Genomic DNA, 18,275 nt, shown 5'->3' on the forward strand with positions numbered 1-18,275 from the left:
ATGTTTCTCTTACTATGGTGTCGGGCCTATTTATCGCATACAAGGGATCATGGATCAGTTTGCCTATATCAAAATACTTGAAGAGGTCATGTTGCCTTATGCCGAAGAGGAAATGCCCTTGAAATGGGTGTTTCAACAAGACAACGACCCCAAACACACCAGTAAGCGAGCAGCATCTTGGTTCCATACCAACAAAATTAAAATTATGGAGTGGCCAGCCCAATCCCCGGACCTTAATCCGATTGAAAACTTGTGGGGTGACATCAAAAATGCTGTTTCTGAGGCAAAACCAAGAAATGCAGAGGAATTGTGGAATGTTGTCAAATCATCCTGGGCTGAAATACCTGTTCATAGGTGCCAGAAGTTGGTCGATTCCATGCAACACAGATGTGAAGCAGTTCTCAGAAACCGTGGTTATACAACTAAATATTAGTTTAGTGATTCACAGGAATGCTAAATCCTGAAGATTTTTCAGTTTATACAGTAAATATTTGAGTTTGTAAAGAAAAATGCAGACACTGCTATTTTTTTGAACAGCCCAATATTCATTTTTCTTCATTTTCTGTAAAGTAATTTAAAAATTGACACATTTTTCTTCATGTTTTGATTTAGGATATAATGTGCAGTGTTCCCAATGCATCAAAATAAAAACTATTATAAGGATTTTGAGCTTTACTCACGTTTTTAAACACACTGCTATTATTTTGAACACAACTGTATCTGACAATGTGGCTTACAGAATCCCTTGAAACATGAAGCAGCTAATTAAGCCAAATTAACTGCTTGTTAAAATTCTTAGATTGCAATTATGGTTGGAACGAAAACCAGCATACACAGGGGGGCCCCAGGAGTTTGGGAACCACTGTGATAATGCATAATACAAATAAACAATGACATAAGACATCCTGTATCTGTCAACGAAATGAACAGGGTGAGTTTCCAGATAGGGACGTAGCTACGGTCTTGAAAATGCACGACATACTTAACGCACAATTTCAAGCTCTAGCAAATCTCACGTGAGGATATTTACTCTGAAGAGATATTTGAAGATAGCTTTCACTTCAGTTAACTTTTCAGGTGTGTTTACAATACGTAATCAAAATGACTTTAAGAAATTTGTGTTAACAAATTATCCTTTCTTCAACATTGAAATTAGACCATGGGCTACCCAATTTAGTAACGCAGTTTGTATTGCCTTTTTAATCAACAAAAAATAAACTAGTGGAACATAGCATCACTTTCTGCTTGTCTGAAAAACGCACATTTGTAGTAATTGTAATTGTTCTCTATCAGTACGAAGGCTGAAAGGGATTTCACACAATACTTGGAATCTCACGACTCATCCCACAATGTCATGGAAAAAATCTCACGTACTACTTGCGCAGCGAAACACTCAAGACATCCTTACTGCTATACTTCGGGAAACCTGCAAGTTAAGACCGATAGAAAGACAGTTGTAACTTTAACTTCAATCAATTTGTGACTCGCTTATTTTATCCATATCCCTTCTGCTGTGTACGATTATATCATGCGGTAACCCAGCCAAAAATGTCAATGTATGAGTGGGTGAATATTAATGATCAGGTAGAAATACAAAATACAAAAAACATGCGATTCACTCCCGCCTCCTCTATTTCAGACAAACCCAAGAAGTATCCCACGCAGTATCTTCAGCAGTGTGGAAAGGCATGGAACATGGCGCCCTCTGCTGACGCTGTCTCTTCATGAACACCAATAGAGTGATCTCAGATTAGGAAGTAGCGATTCATTTTCCTGTATTTGAAAACTACCGCTTTATATAGCCTAACAAGTAATCATGACATATGACAGTTGGTCTTGATGTTTCACATGCAGGTGAAGGCAATGTTGACCATTAGGCACGGGGGTTTAATGTGATGTAAATGTAAATTAAATGATGGAGATTTATTCCTTTTTATTTTGTGTTCTCAGAAACAGGCCACTTTGAAATAGTGATGCCTGATCTCCCCAGGATTTCTGGCTAAGCAACAGTTTCCAATCTGTTGGTGTAGCATGGCACGTGTAGCATGTAGAAATATGGATATAGAAAGAAAGATTGATGTCATTTGCTCAGCAAAAAAAGTTATATTAGATACATTTCAAGGAAGAGTCAGAGTTTTGCAAAAATGTAACACACACACACACACACACACACACACACACACACACACACATGTATGCAGAAACATTTGAGCTGCCCGCAGGAATGTTTGTCACAGAAAAAAATAAAACATAAAAAACACACCAGCACAACAGCTAGCTTGACACTACAGAAATTTACTTGAATTTGATTCAAGTCAATGGTTTATACAAGGATATATTTACAGTCTAAATCAGAGGGGACAGAAACACAGAACTCTTTACAATACAACTGAGGTATCGGCTAGAAGCATAAAAGCATTTCTAGTAAATATGTACTGTGATAGACGGTTTGAGGTGCAGTGTCATTTGCTTATTTTTTTTTTTTATCACAACATGAGGTAGGAGGACAGTGTTTTTCATGCAACACTAGAACAAATGTGTCAATACACTGTGTAGTCTTGGCAACGTAGCAACACTGTATGCAATGATCATACACAGACATTGTTGCGATTTCTTTCATATCAGCAATTAAAATATATATTTCATTAAATGTTACAAAGCCATAGAATGTTTTCTTTTACAATGTCTACATGTTTCTGTTCTCATTACTGTAAACAGACTACCTGACTGTGCCAATTTCTTTTTCAATTTACTTGTCAAATCATAATTCATTTAATCCTATCTAACCTTGTTTTACATCAATTATGCATCCAAGACTAACATGTCCGCAACCCAACTGTCAAGTTCAGCTGTGACGCACACTAGCTTTGCTTCGGTTTATGACATTTAAAACAACCTTGGGTATAAAATAACCGGTGACAAAAATGTCAAAGAAAATGCAACGGGCAAACTTGTTTATTACCATAATGATTTTTAAATTGCACTGTGGTCGCGGGGATCACAGGTATAATCGAGTCTCAGTGAGCTATATACATAAATCCTGTACTATAAGATATGCACTATAGAAATGTACATCCAATTTTCATTTCCGTAAGTCTTAGGTGCCAAGATGGACCTTTTGGAGAGTATCAAAAAAGTGACGAACAATCCGATCTCCATTGACAATAAATCAACCCATAATGGCTATGAGGTAGCCATGGCTAACAATCTGGTGTGACACTGCAGACCAAAAATATCCACCATGAAACATTACATGCTGTGGACTCTAAGCGCCGGTAACAGTTCTCATTGCGATTACATTTACTTTTTAGAACCTGTGATCATTTTAAACGCAGCAACACTAGGGGATGTAACTATTATTTTCTTGTTAGACCCAGATATGTCTAGGCTTAATTATTGCGTGTCTCGTATTTTTAACAAAATGTAGTCATTTCATGTAGCTGAGAACACTGCAACCTAAAGCAAGCGTTCACATCTCGAGATTCAAACCTAATTTTGCTGGGACGGTGTTTGCTGATTGTATACCAATGGGCTCTGCATAAACATTTAGAGATATTTTTTTCTTTCGCAATAACGAAGCTAGTAGGCCTATATTTATGATTACATTGTATATACAAAACAGAATATCAATCTGCATCCGTGCATACTTTAAATACATTTCGTGTAATTTTATCAAAGTTTCCTGTATGACTTGGATTTTTGGCATTGAAATACACTTTAAAAATGTAAAACTTTCCAGTATTAATAAAGTATTTACCACACAAAAAAATATGTGTGATTGTGGTGGTGGTGGAGTGGGCAGGGTCTTTACTAATCAAATGTAAAGGTTGCAGTGATAAGCATCTATTTAATTACAATATGAAAAAGTCATTAGAATTGTATAGTATAAGAATCCTCGAACTCGAACGCGGGTTGAAACCAGGACTATTAATACAGGCGTTCAAAGAAAGCCAAACGTTTCTCGACAAATCCTTCAAGAAAATAAACAAATACGCTGGTATGTAGCTAGGTGGTGCGGTCACGTCTCCAGGTTAAACTACACAAGATTAGCAGCAGCTGGCCACTTTTGCGGTTATGAGTCGCCCAGCCATGTATACTCCCCCGTCACATTCTCCCCGATTGGAGTTATGTTTGTTTCATGGAGCAGAAAGGGCTCATTCCAATCCCTTATTTTTCACCTCTATTTACTTTTCATTTATCCTTCATTTATTGCCCCTAGCTCCACCCATTGGGAAGATGGGGAAGTCGAGATCATGAATTAGGCGAATGGAATGCCCTTGCTCCTTAAAACGTCAGTTCGAAGCCACGTCAGTTACATAAGTGGCAGATGGGCAGAGGTGGGCCCACAGGTCGATCATTTGTCGATCATGGTACCTTGCATGGCAGCCAATCGCCGTTGGTGTGTGAGTGTGTGTATGGGTGAATGAGAAGCATCAGTTGTACAGTGCTTTGGATAAAGGCGCTATATAAATGCCAACCATTTACCATTTACCATTTATACCTCAGGCTTTCCGAAATAATCGGTTTCTGGATCAGAAGCAAGGAAAGGAAAAAATGAGAAAAAGAAGCGATTGGAATGAGCCCAAAGACCAGTCAACAGGGCTGTTCCCGTCACGCTGACTCATTTCACCAAAAACATCCACTTTCAGAAACATAAACATAAAAAGACATACAAAACCATAAAAATCAGGAAAAAAATAAATTGGGTCTTTGTAAAATAGCAGCCAGACAGCAGCAATTCGGCACGTTTGTAAGCTTTGATTAGCTCATTAGAAACAAATGTTAGGGAATATAAAATACAATGTTTTGTTAACATGTCAGGTTTTATATATTTCATATTAATTTTTAAATATACATTGTAGAACAGTTTGTGAAATTACTGTAATACATTTTACAATATTTGCATAAAATATTAGCGAGAATAATTACATATTTTGTGGTGTTGAGGAAAGGAAAGTTACTTAAGAGTTATTACTCAGCCAGCACCACTATTTTCCTTAAATTTATTTCCTTGAATGAATCGCGGCTTTGAATGGGAGGTCCACCTAACACTAGGTCATATTTTTAAATACTGAGCGGACTTGGCTCACATTTGCATGTAAACCTATTGAAGCTCAGATCATGTTAAGAGCCTGGCAAGTGAAGCTACAAGGCTACATTTGACATATATCACAAGTGCATTCCTAATATTTTAGATATATAACCGCATTTATATATTCATCTGTACCAGAGAAAGAGGAACCGCGCTCAGAAAAAAGGGTTATTTTGCTCGTCTCCATAGTTTTTTATGGGACCCTATATGATAAGTATCAAAAATGTGAAAGCTCCCGGGTTGAACCATTTTGCTTGACAAAAAAGTTTAGCTATAGAGGGCTACCATATGGAGACACAGTGGAGCCTTTTGGAACCCTTTCTTCAGAGTGTAGTTTTCCCACTGGTTGTAGACGCAAGCTTTTTGCACACTGCAACCCTGTGCAAAACATTTTGCATTAGCTGGGCATGCCAGGGTTAAACAACTTCACCCCCTCAGTACAGATACACTGCCCGGTTTCTCTCTCCCAACACACCGTCGCATGGTTCTTTCCTGCCATCTCCGTCACCGGTCCCGGACGTATGCTGACCCCTCCCTGACGTATGCCACCCGCCACAACACTCGTTTCCTCTTCACAAGAGTACAAATTGCACATCTGCACTTATAATTCATATTTATATAAGAATATCTGCACATTGATTCTTATTTCCCACACGGTGCAGTTCGTGGCTCTGGTTGGCTGTACAGGAGTCAGACTCTCTGTGGAAGGAAAGGTGGGGGGATGGGCGCATGGTCAAGGTCTTCTCCGAGATGCAGGACCGCAGGACCACGTGCTGGCAGCGCTCAAGAGTTTCCTTCCCAACAACAGGAGCTTCAGGGGTTAAATCCCAGCCATCTTTGCATGCTACTTGCCGCTCCAGTTTGGGGGTAAGCGCTGTACGACTGATGCTTCTCATTCATCCAATCATACACACACTTGCACACCAAAAGGGATTGGCTGCCATGAAGGCACCAACCAGCTCGTCACAAGCATTTGAGGGTTAGGTGTCCTTCTCAGGGATGCTTCGACACACTCGGGGCGGGATCGAACCAGCAGCCCTCCGACTGCCAGATGACTGCTCTTACCGCATGTCGCCCCTTCATGATGAGAATGGCATCCTTTGGGGGGGGTGGCATCGTTCATTCACACTGTCAAATTTGTCTAGCCACAGTGATGGCATAAGCCAGCTGACCCACAAAACCAATTCCGGGTTCGGGGGTCTCAGCGCCTCAGGACCAGTGGGCTGTACTCTAATGTGAGGCAAGGGGTGGGAAAGATTTGGGGACTACGGTGGCCAGGCGGTGGGGAATAATGGGGTGGGCCCATAAAGCAGTAGCCTTTGCAAAAAAACAAAACAAATATAAATACTGATGCAGGGAGGAGTGGTGGTTTGAGTTTTTTTGCAGGATCTCGTAAAGAGATTGTTGTCTCCATTTAAAAACACAAACGATAAAAAGTGTCCTTTTTAAGAAGAAGAAAGTTGCAACGTTCCGTACGGAAACGGGGAGAACACGGTGAGAATGTGTCGTTTGGGGGATCAGCGGGGCCTAGTCTTTGACGGGGCTGGCGTGGGGCTCCGTCTCAGGGGCGGGGGGCTGGGACATCTGCTGCTTGAGCTGGGAGATCATGAGCTCCAGCTTCTCCCGCGCCTCCCTCTCCCTGCGCAGCTCCTCCTGCAGCTCCTCCCTGTCCTCTTCCGCCTGATCCAGCCTGCGCCTCAACTCCAGCAGCTGCAGAGGGGAGGAGAGGGAGGAGAGGGAGGCGGGGTCAGACACAGGAAACAGAGCTACAGTGCAGCCTGTGTGGGATACGGCACTGGAACAGACAGTGGAGAATGACAGACAATGCCTGTATCACGTATCAGCACATCTGAGGGAGACATTATTTTTACCACAGGAATACTGAAGATGTGTATCATGAAGTGACTAATATACACAGTGCCCCTATGTGCGCAATGCCTATCTGATCTTCAATGACAATTAATCAACCGATATGGCTGAGGTAACCAGGGCTAACACTCTGGTGTGACACCTGTATTATAAAACAAATTCTGGTTGGTTAATTGTAGTAATAAAATAACAATATACTACAGCTATGACTTCTATTGCTTGTTTACAGTTATATTTCTATTATCACTCTGTGGCTAAGCAGTCAATTTAGTTCTTGTAAATTATTCTTGTAATGGAACTGTTAATAGAAAAAAAACTTCATTGGATTGTGTTGAGAATATATAAATATTATCATATTTAGGAGGTTAGGCTACACCCCGCTTCCTAACATGCCGGTCTAGGAATTGTTAGTAGGCTACCGTATTACTCACATTAATAAGGCTATTGGTGAATGCATTAGATGGCCCTATCCAGAGCGACAAACATTGTACCTTGTTGTGTTGTAAGTCGCTCGGAATAGGACCTCCAGCTAGAGTGTTTTTGTGTTTCATTTGGCATTCTTCCTTTAAAAGATCTGCCAGGCAGTGGCAAATTTGCAGAAATGTTGTTGTTTACTTGTTGTTCGCACAACCTCCACCATTTTTCCGGAAGTAAATACAGTACCAAAATACTCGCCAGAATGAAACGGACATTTGAATCATGGTTATGTTTTGTTTCTATTTATACACAACTCAGATAAAAGAAGTAAACACTCCCCCCTGTCCTCACACTACTCCTAACAACAAGGGGAATGAATTTACAGGCATCAGTAGTGATCGTTGATACTCTCTTTGATAAAAAAACTAAAAAACAATAGGATAGTAACCGTTAATGTTCTGAAGTCACAGAATGATGGGGCAGACAATGATTGACAAAGAAAGCATATTGGTCTATGTTCATATTCAGAGCTTACACAGACATTTTGTCTATCGTATCTTTTAAATTAACTTGCGGTTTCTAAGCGGGTATGATGAACGCATTGTCACAATGTGAAAAAGACGTTGCCATTTGTTCCATAATTTCATCCTCTGTTAAATGTAGCTATGGTCAATGACGGCAAAAAAATGTAATGCCAAAATGTAGGCCTTTGCCATTTCATAAATAGCTTTTGTATTGTATGTGGTGAGATGGTTATGAGTAGCCATCAACTATGCTACGACAGCCGAGTCTTATGCTGATTTACTATTCTATTGTTTAAATGGGATGAGAAAAGCAATTTTAACACCCTCATGGCTGGACAATAGTCAAGAGATGTTGATAGCCAAAGCGAAAATGTGTCTGGTCTGATATTCAGTAGCAAACTGAACGACAGAGGAGGGGAAATCACAGGCTTTTAGGACTACAAACAGTTTCCAGTGATTTGATAACTACGTAGTAATACTGTAATAGTTACAGTATGTTTAATGACACTCTAGCCTAATGTCGGCATCTTGGACATCGCACTGCTGCCGACTGCTGCAAGAAAGAGTGCCTAATTGTTACGGGTTATTTCAAAAGTTAGCCCTTTACAGTAAGTCAGTGCCCATACTGCTGCCAGTAGAATCCTCATTCAACTCTTTAAAGTAGTTAGCTACTAAAAAATAATATTAGCTGATTTTATTGTTATCATTTGCGATGCATTTGTGAATCACACAATTAACTAGGGATGTGACAAATCATCAGTTTTAGTAACCGGTCACAATCCCATTTTTTAAACGGTTAACCAGTTAACCGATACTGCTTATGACCGCTAGGGGTTGTATGTTTTTTTTTTTACTGGATTACTGAGAAATGGAATTGTATTTTCACACTTTATTTTTGGTCATCTCAATAGTTAACATTGTCAACATTGTAATTCAGATAATAATAAGTCAGCCTAATTGCCAAATAAAATATTTACATTGACGCTGCGCAGTGTAACCTCACAGTTGCAGGAATCTGTAGTTAAATCCCTGTAGTTTACATCCAAGCAACGGTCGATCGTGTGTCATTTCTAAAAAAAAATGTATCAGTTAAAATTCTTGTTATCATTCCTCTTCTATGGCTGACTTACTATTATCTGAATTACAATGTTGACATTTAACTATTGAGATGAACAAAAATAAAGTGTGAAAATACAATAACATTTTCTTATGGCTTATTGTAACATTGTGTCGTTTCAGAGAAGATCAGTGTTTATGCGTTGACACGCGAATTCAAACTACCAGCACACTGAACGTAGCTTTCCACGATGCTGTATCTACATAAAAATAAACAAAGCAATACATCATTCCACAAATATTGCACAAAATATTACAATACGCTGTTTACATTCAATCCACAAGCTACAGTCGTACAAGCAAGCAATCTGTGGCCATTTCAGAGGGTTAAGAATGCAAACACCGCATGGAATTGAATGCTACAATACTATAGTTGTCAAATCATTTCTGTGTGTTTTAAATCTGTAGCTGTTAGTTCACTTATGGCTTTTTCTATGGCGTTTCTTCATCCGTGTTTATTTGTTGACACGCGAATTGACACTACCCGCAAACCTAACTTCGCTTTCCACTATGCGCTATCTACATAAAAATAAATAAAGCAAAACATTATCATTTGGCTATTTATCCATTGTATATTGAAAGCAAAAATTCCCTGCTTTCAGCGAAAAATTGACACTTTAATCTCACCACCACGATTGTCCCACACCATTTAAAATGCATTGGCATATAAAATGTGAGTTTACCGTTACATAAGAATATATCAAATTGTACAGCGACCTGCATTGGCATGGTAAAAAAAACATTAGACCAGCTGCCTATGGTAAAACAGGCACGGTGTTGTAATATAGCAGGCAAATAGGGGCGGCTTGTAGCGTAGTGGTTAAGGTAAATGACTGGGACAGGCAAGGTCAGGGGTTCAAATCCTAGTGTAAATGCAGTAAGATCCGCACAGCCGTTGGGCCCTTCAGCAACGCCCTTAACCCTGCATTGCTCCGGGAGAGGATTGTCTCCTGCTTCGTCTAATCCACTGTACGTCGCTCTGGATAAGAGCGTCTGCCAAATGCCAATAATGTAATGTAATGTAATGTAAAAATATTGCGTGACCATGGAATTTTGAGTCCACAACCCCGTCTGTAACAAAGTTGTTAACAGCAGCATATTCAGATTTCATGCCAATCAAGTCTATCAGGATTTTATTAAAGGGTATTTTCATACATTTTGGTTTCACCATGTGTCAATTACAGTGGTGTCTCTGCATAGTCAATTTCAGGGCACCATAATGTTTGGGTGGCTTCACAGGTGTTTGTAATTCCTCAGATGTGTTTAATTGCCTCCTTAATGCAGGTAGTGAGTACATGAACTGCAGTCATAGGCAACTATGTGGTGCACGCTGCTACTACTACATTTTCAGCTTGTACAGCTGTAAGTGTGCCGCTAAATGGTAATGTCTTTTTTTCAACCCCAGTCCGTCATGTTGATTCTAACAGAACCACTGGCACTATGGGGCGTGCACTCATGTGCTCACAATTAATATTTTCCCAGCTAAGAAAGAGCAAAAGGTTTTTCTCCAAATACAAACAATATCTCCCAACCAGAGCAGTGTGCCTCTGTATGTGGCCAGATGCAACACGGCTCCCCCTACTGTCGTAACCTCGCAAGTATTTTTTCCCGGCTGGTGGCATTCTTGCCGCTGGAAAGATAATGGAACGTTAACTGTGAAGTAAACTATGCTACTAGCCTAGTTAGGCAGATGTTTTTTAGCGATTAGATTGTTGGTCCCATTATGCTGCAAGATGACTTTCAGATGACAGTCTTGTGCGATTTTAGCTGACTATTTTGTTAGTCTACTATTCATCTATTAAAAGCTACCGTCAAGCGTCAAGCAGTTGTCCCTGACCCAATTAAATCAGAGGTGGTGACAGTGCATGGGTGTTGGGGACAACATGTTTACCATTTGCTTGTTATCCACTGCTTTGTCAGTCAGTGCTACTCCGTCTCTCTAGGGTGGTACTGTACCTGTGAGGTGTAGTGGGCCTCCTGGCCTTGCTCCATGTTCTGCTTGCATGTGCATGTCTGTGGCTTCAGATTCCCCACTGCGGAGTCCGGCTTGCTCTTGTCCTGATTTTGAGTATTCTTAGTACACCCCTCCATGTCATCCTGAGTATGTCCAGTACGCTCCTTCCCTGTATTCTGACAGGGCTCAATGTGCACCAGCTCCTTACTCTGGGCATGCTCAGTGTCCTCCTCTCCCTTACTCTGGGCATGCTCAGTGTCCACCTGTCCCTTACTCTGGGCATGCTCAGTGTCCACCTGTCCCTTACTCTGGGCATGCTCAGTGTCCTCCTGTCCCTTACTCTGGGCATGCTCAGTGTCCTCCTGTCTCTTACTCTGGACATGCTCAGTGTCCACCTGTCCCTTACTCTGGGCATTCTCAGTGTCCTCCTGTCCCTTACTCTGGGCATGCTCAGTGTCCTCCTGTCCCTTACTCTGGGCATGCTCAGTGTCCCCTTGTCCCTTACTCTGGGTATGCTCAGTGTCCTCCTGTCCCTTACTCTGGGTATGCTCAGTGTCCTCCTGTCCCTTACTCTGGACATGCTCAGTGTCCTCCTGTCCCTTACTCTGGACATGCTCAGTGTCCCCCTCTCCCTTACTCTGAGCATGCTCAGTGCAATTCTCCTTATTCTGACTGTGCTCACTGTCCTCCTCTCTATTCTTTTGAGCTGGCTTGGTGCAATTCTTATTCTGAGAAGGCTGGAAATGCTGCTTCTGTTTCTGAGAATGCAGAGTGCCTTCCTCCCCCTTCTCCTGAGCACGCTCAGTTTGCAGTTCCTCTGGCTCCTTTTGCAGCTCTCCTTGGACTGCGGCGCCAGTCCTGCGCATTGCCTCCATTTCCTGCCACAGACACACACAGATCTGTCACTAGCTAGTTGGGTCCTTCCACAAACACAATCGACCATGTAAACATTTGTGCACACACACACACACACACACACAAACACACACAGCACTAGAAACAACACTCTACATGTCAGTCAGTAGTAAACCCAATTAATTTGGAGCTGTTGCAGGTTTTACTACATTTGCGGAGACCCTCAGGAGTATACGCTACCTGCTGGTGGGTTCAGTTCAGTGCACTAACCAAAAAGCATGAAACTACTATGAACCGAGAGCCTTCAGCACATGCACTTAGCCTTCACACACACTTGAATCAATCTACAGGAAAATCTGAGCCTATAGCATATAGTTATAGTTCATATATAGCATGTCAGTAAATCTTAAGTCTCAAAAAAGGAAAAAAGCAAGGAGGCGAGTGCCTTGAAGAAACTAAGAATGCTTGAAACTTTCTCTTCTCTCTCTCAAACTTGAGCAAGCATTGCCTCCTTTGACCAGCCACCACTGATGCACACATGCACACACACACAGACACATAGGCACTTGCCATCTCCAGCTGCCTGTGTTTCTGCAGGGTGGATTGTAGCACCTCCTGCTGCCTGCAGTACATCTGCAGTACCTCCAGCACCATCCTGTCCTTGTCCTCCTCCCTCAGAGGCTTAGAGCAGCTGTCATCACCCCGGGCCGTGGCAGCAAGCCAGGGCAGGGGCTTGACCTCACCTGCTGCAGAGCCACATGTCATGTGCAAGCCTGTGACATGGAGGCGAAGCAGTAAGAGAAATGGCACAGGGAGATACACACACATGCACACACACGCAGACACAAAGAACAAATACCTGCCATTGCTAGCACATTTTTCCAGCTTCCTGTGTTCACACTGTCACTGGTAGGTAATGCACTGTAGCTGCATTGTGACTGAAATAACGTGTGTGCATGTGCCAGTGTGTGCGTGTTTCTTCGTGCTAAGTGGTTGTTGTTGTTTTTTTATTCATGCACGAGTGTACAGCACATGTTTGTGTGTGTGTGCGTGGTGTGTGCTGAGTCTAAGGACTTCTGTTCGGTGTGTATTTATGCGTGTGTATAGTGTATGTAATTTGTGTGTGCATATGTATTTCGCGTGTGCACATTTGCCACTGACCAGAGGCAGGGGATGACATGAGTGCAGTGTCCACCGGGTCCTGGGACAGCCCCCTCTTTCGAGTCCCGCTGCAGTTCTGTTTGTACAATGCCTCTAGAACCTCCACATTCAGGCCTGCCCCCTCCTTCCCCTGGGGCGGGGTCTGAGGCATGTTTGGAGTCCCCACTTTATCATACATGTACAGGAGGCAGCTGAAATCCCATGAGGGAGGGAGGGAAGAAGGGAGAGAAAGAGAGAGAGAGAGAGAGAGAGAGAGAAAGAGTTCATAAAGATAAAAATATAAGCAGCAGTTGTTAATATGTTTGGCCAATTCATGTCAAAATAAAACTTTTCTTGCTGTCTCTAACTACTTCAAGCCATGCTGAAACAGGCTCTAACTGTGTCAACAGGTTGCTATAGTTACATATGTTAGTAACATTCTGCTAAAAATAGAGAGGCTAGCCAAATGGCTAAGCCTGGTTTTGATTATTTTTTATCTTGGTTAAATTCAAGGTTTTAAACACGGCTTAAATAGTTTTCTTATTTGCTTCTTATTCGGAATTCTCGGTCCACCTTCAAAAATGTGATTCTGCGGGCGGAACTGCCTGTTCACAATTTTACAGTCACATTTTTAAATGCTGAAATCGTCTTGGGCCACATATTACACAAACATCTCACAATTTAGCCGACATAGTCAGCTTCTCTGACTATAGTTGTGCTGGTAATTGCCAAAATAGGAAAAGATTAATTGAGAGTTGTCCGTTCACAAACAACCATTTCAGGACATCACATAGTAGCTCGTAATGTTAGCAATCTTCCCAAACATTTGAGAGCTTAACTTCGAGTACGTTACTGTACTTCAAAAAACCATTCACAGTTATATGAGATGCCATTTCACAATTTTTAAATGCAAATAGCTTTATTGGCATGACAAAGTCGTGGTTAATGAAAACAAACCCTGTTTAACTCGTATCGCACTGCTGGCTTTTGTTCTCTCCTTGGCAAACTACAGGCAGTATATTAATTTAGAAGGGAGATTAGGCTTGACCGAGAATACCTGCCAAACTTTGAACAAAAATAATCACCACCTAGCATCCAATCAGAATCGAGTATTCAGCAAGACTGTGGTATAACTATCAAGATCTGGGACTAAATATGGAATAAATATACAATCTTACCAGTGGTTTTACACATGTCCCTTTCAAGATTCAGTGGTAATTTATTGTCTTTAACAATCCTTTGAGAAATAAATGGGAATGGGAAGTGGGGATAGGCATTTACACTGGCCGCGCACTGCAACCCAGTTGCCAATTACACCATGGTTAAATCTTTTCAGTTTACTCTGTTTAAATGTGAATGTGAAGTCTTTTATCAAGTAGAGAGCAGTATAAGCTTTCCAATGGTGTATGGCATGTAGAATTGTATGATTAGAACTGCAACTCAGCTGAGCATAGCAGCTAGAAGGTCTCCTTCATCATAGCTTTGCTCAATCATCCATAATGTTATGCAGTAATATACAGGAAAGTGAGTCGTAATTGTTGTTTTCCTCTGGCTTTTTTTTTTTGCTGACTCAGTTGGATGGCAAATGTAAATTCTAGCCATGCTGACATGGATTTTGGGAGTGAGTCAGAAGAAGATGAGGAAGCAAGGACCCTAGGATACATATGAAAATGATGAAGACATACATAATGGTGAAGATGTAACATCTCAGTTATTTACATTGTACCATTTTTATATTGTTAAAGACAACTTCTTTTAGTTTTGGGGGGTTTTTCCTTCGGTCTCCTCTTCAGGAGGTGAAATCATGCTCAATAGGGTTAAGGTTGATTGACTTGACCAGTCTAAAACCTTCCACTTATTCTCCCTAATGAAGTCCTTTGTTGTGTTGGCAGTGTGTTTTCAGTCATTGTCTTGCGGCATGAAGTTCTTCCTAATTAGTTTGGACACATTTCTCCGTAAGTTGGCAGACAGAATATTTTTGTAGACTTCTGAATTCATCCTACTGCTATCATCATGAGTTACATCATCAATAAAGATTAGTGAGCCCACTCCAGAAGCAGCCATGCAAGCCCAAACCATGACACTTTCTTGTGGTATAGCCTCTATATTGCTGCTCTCCAAGTCTTCTTCGAACAGTTGATAGAGATACCTTCACCCCTGTCCTGTGGAGACTGTTTGTGATGTGACTTGACTGATGTTTTGGGGTATTTCTTCACAGCTCTCACAATGTTTCTGTCATCAACTGCTGTTGTTTTACTTGGTCAACCTGTTCAATGCTTGTTGCCCAGTACACCAGTGGTTTCGTTCTTTTTCAAGTTGTTGCACCAGCTATCCCCTATGCTTGTGCAATGGCTGATTTCCCCTCTTTTCTAAGCTTCAAAATGGCTTGATTTTCTCCCTAAGACAGACCATTTCTAACATAAATGCCGTAGATATTCAGAACTATTTATTGTTTAACCAATCAATATAACAGGAAACATCTGGGCAACAAGAAACACCTGTCAGTCACATGTTCCAATACTTTTGCTCAGTTAGAAATTGGGGGGTCTGATTCTAAGTAATATGTGATATGTTCTGAGTTGTTTAACAAATCTAGATAAAAATACCAGGAAATAAAAGCTGAAATTTGGATCTGTCATCTAATGTACATCTTTTGACATCAAACTAAATTGTTTTCAGTGTATAGCAAAAACAAAGGAATTTACCTTGCTACTCCAATACTTTTATAGGGGACTATATATCTTAAACCACCATATGGGGCAAATGTATATGTTATATAATGGACAAAGCTTTTTATGAATTTTTCATGTAGCCATTTCAGAAAGATTTGGAGTGTCAGTATCGCACTGCAACTAAAGAAGAACAACTTACAGCTGGCAGCCAGACATGAAGGTTACACGGATGCATGCTGGGAAAAGGACAGTACCTGCGGTGAAGGACTGAAGTAGTGTGGCCAGTCTCCTCTTTGATGTCTGGGTACAGCCGGGGTTTGTGGACAAGGGCGAGATGGGACTTTGCCTGCATGAGTGACAAACAAACAGGTAGGCCGATCACATTTCATAATGAAAGGGCTGGGCTGCTGCCTGAGGATATATTTTAACTGTTTATACATACTTTTCATAATGACTTTCAACGAATCAAGCTTTGGCAAAATCCAGATACATTTTTTCTTCGAAATGTAACATAAATGTCCTGTGACAACATGAGACCAGAATGCACTCACAGACTGAATGTGCCTGAATGTGATCACTGTCACTGCAAGACCTGAAAGTGCTCACTGACTAACTATGACCGGAATGTACTAACTTACTGAAACTAAAAGAGACCAGAATATAATCACTGACTGTAACTGGCTAAGACCTGAATGTGCTCAGTGACTGTAACTGATTAAGACCTGAATGTGCTCACTGACTGTAATGGGCTAAGTCCTTAATGTGTTCACTGACTAAGACCTGGGATGTGCTCACTGATGTAACCTGGCTAAGACCTGGATGTGCTCACTGATGTAAACTGGCTAAGACCTGGATGTGCTCACTGATGTTAACTGGTTAGTCCTGAATGTGCTCACTGACTGTAACTGGCTAACTCCTGAATGCTCTCGGTGACTGTAAGTGGCTAAGAGATGGACATGCTCACTGACTAAGACCTGAATGTGCTCACTGATGTAACCTGGCTAAGACCTGGATGTGCTCACTGATGTAAACTGGCTAAGACCTGGATGTGCTCACTGATGTTAACTGGTTAGTCCTGAATGTGCTCACTGACTGTAACTGGCTAAGTCCTGAATGCTCTCGGTGACTGTAACTGGCTAAGAGATGAACGTGCTCACTAAGTAACTAGGCAAGAACCGTATGTGCTCACTGATCTTAACTGGCTAAGACCTGAATGTGCTTAGTGATGTTAACTGGCTAAGACCAGAATGTGTTCACTGACTGTAACTGGCTAAGTCTGAATGTGGTCACACACTGTAACTGGCTAAGACCTGAATGTGCTCACTGACTGTAACTGGCTAAGACTGAATGTGGTCACACACTGTAACTGGCTAAGACCTGAATGTGCTCACTGACTGTAACTGGCTAAGTCCTTAATGTGTTCACTGACTGTAACTGGCTAAGACTGAATGTGGTCACACACTGTAACTGGCTAAGACCTGAATGTGCTCACTGACTGTAACTGGCTAAGACTGAATGTGGTCACACACTGTAACTGGCTAAGACCTGAATGTGGTCACACACTAACTGGCTAAGACTGAATGTGGTCACACACTAACTGGCTAAGACTGAATGTGGTCACACACTGTAACTGGCTAAGTCCTGAATGTGGTCACACACTGTAACTGGCTAAGACCTGAATGTGGTCATGGGGCATGAGGGGCAAGGTGGAGTGGTCAGGGTTGAAGTGCGTAAGGTTTTTATGAAAGTGTCTCTCCATTCAGGGGGAGGAGTCAGCCGTGCAGTAAAGAGGATCTTGGGAGTGGGAGATTACCTTTTGGTCTGGCTCGCTTTCACAGAGTTTCTCATTCTGAGAGCAGACGTCAGAGACCTTCTTCACTGCCCTCTCATCTGCACTGTCCTTCTGAGAGCAAGAGAAGAGAGAAAGAGAGAGAGACAGAGAAAGGGAAAGAGAAAGCAAGAGAGAGACTCCTATATATTAGTCAATCGGGGCGGAGTTTACTAACACCTCCTATATTCACATAATCAGAACATTTCTGTTTTTTACAGATAGAGGGCAGCCACAATCCTCTTGAGCGAAACCAACACAACACACAAATACAAAAAAAAAAAAAAAAAAAATTAAATCAAGTGAGGTTTACAACAAGCCATACAAGAACCTGAGGCTGGCCCCACATACAAAACTGCATGAAGCAATTCCAGAACATTCCAAAGCTGACCATGGGCATACTCCACGCAGAGTAGTGCTTCCACAAACCCCCTGAAAACCATCAAAGGGTCTATTGGCCCATTCTCCTAAATTCTTTCCACCTTGTCACCCACATTGCAAACTTGGCCTGGCCAAACAAAAACAGACAGAATTTGTATCAGCACAGAAAACTATTCCCAACCAATTCCTTTAATTGCACAAACAAGTATTGTCATCTATCATCTATGGCAGTAAATATGTGAGCATAATGTGTGTCTATGTGTGTGTGTGTGTGTGTGTGTGTGTGTGTGTGTGTGTGTGCGTGTGTGTGAGAGAGAGACAGAGAGAGATGTGTAAGTGTAAGTATTTTGTAGCTGATGTTATTGTTGCTGATTGAGATCTTAGAAAAATGACTGTTTTGGCAATACTGTAATTATTTGTTGTAGTG

General features: G+C 41.5%; 1 protein-coding gene across 3 annotated transcripts in view; it reads right to left on the minus strand.

Annotated features, from left to right (window-relative positions):
• Positions 1-2,275: 2,275 nt before the first annotated feature.
• LOC133125752 (ski-like protein) overlaps positions 2,276-18,275 on the minus strand; it is a 33,661-nt gene continuing 17,661 nt past the window's right edge. Inside the window, exons 3-8 of one of the 3 annotated variants that reach the window (XM_061237328.1) lie at positions 17,453-17,539; positions 15,894-15,985; positions 12,989-13,179; positions 12,398-12,600; positions 10,975-11,850; positions 2,276-6,802 (exon numbers count right to left, since the gene is read on the minus strand). In XM_061237328.1, coding sequence (XP_061093312.1) covers positions 6,620-6,802; positions 10,975-11,850; positions 12,398-12,600; positions 12,989-13,179; positions 15,894-15,985; positions 17,453-17,539 — 1,632 coding nt within the window. In that variant the 3' untranslated portion in view covers positions 2,276-6,619. Of the gene's footprint in view, positions 6,803-10,974; positions 11,851-12,397; positions 12,601-12,988; positions 13,180-15,893; positions 15,986-17,452; positions 17,543-18,275 lie in introns of all 3 variants that reach the window. The other 2 variants (XM_061237329.1, XM_061237327.1) reach the window with 2 other exon arrangements.

Source organism: Conger conger, chromosome 4 (assembly GCF_963514075.1).
Source record: "Conger conger chromosome 4, fConCon1.1, whole genome shotgun sequence".
Lineage (NCBI taxonomy): Eukaryota > Metazoa > Chordata > Actinopteri > Anguilliformes > Congridae > Conger > Conger conger.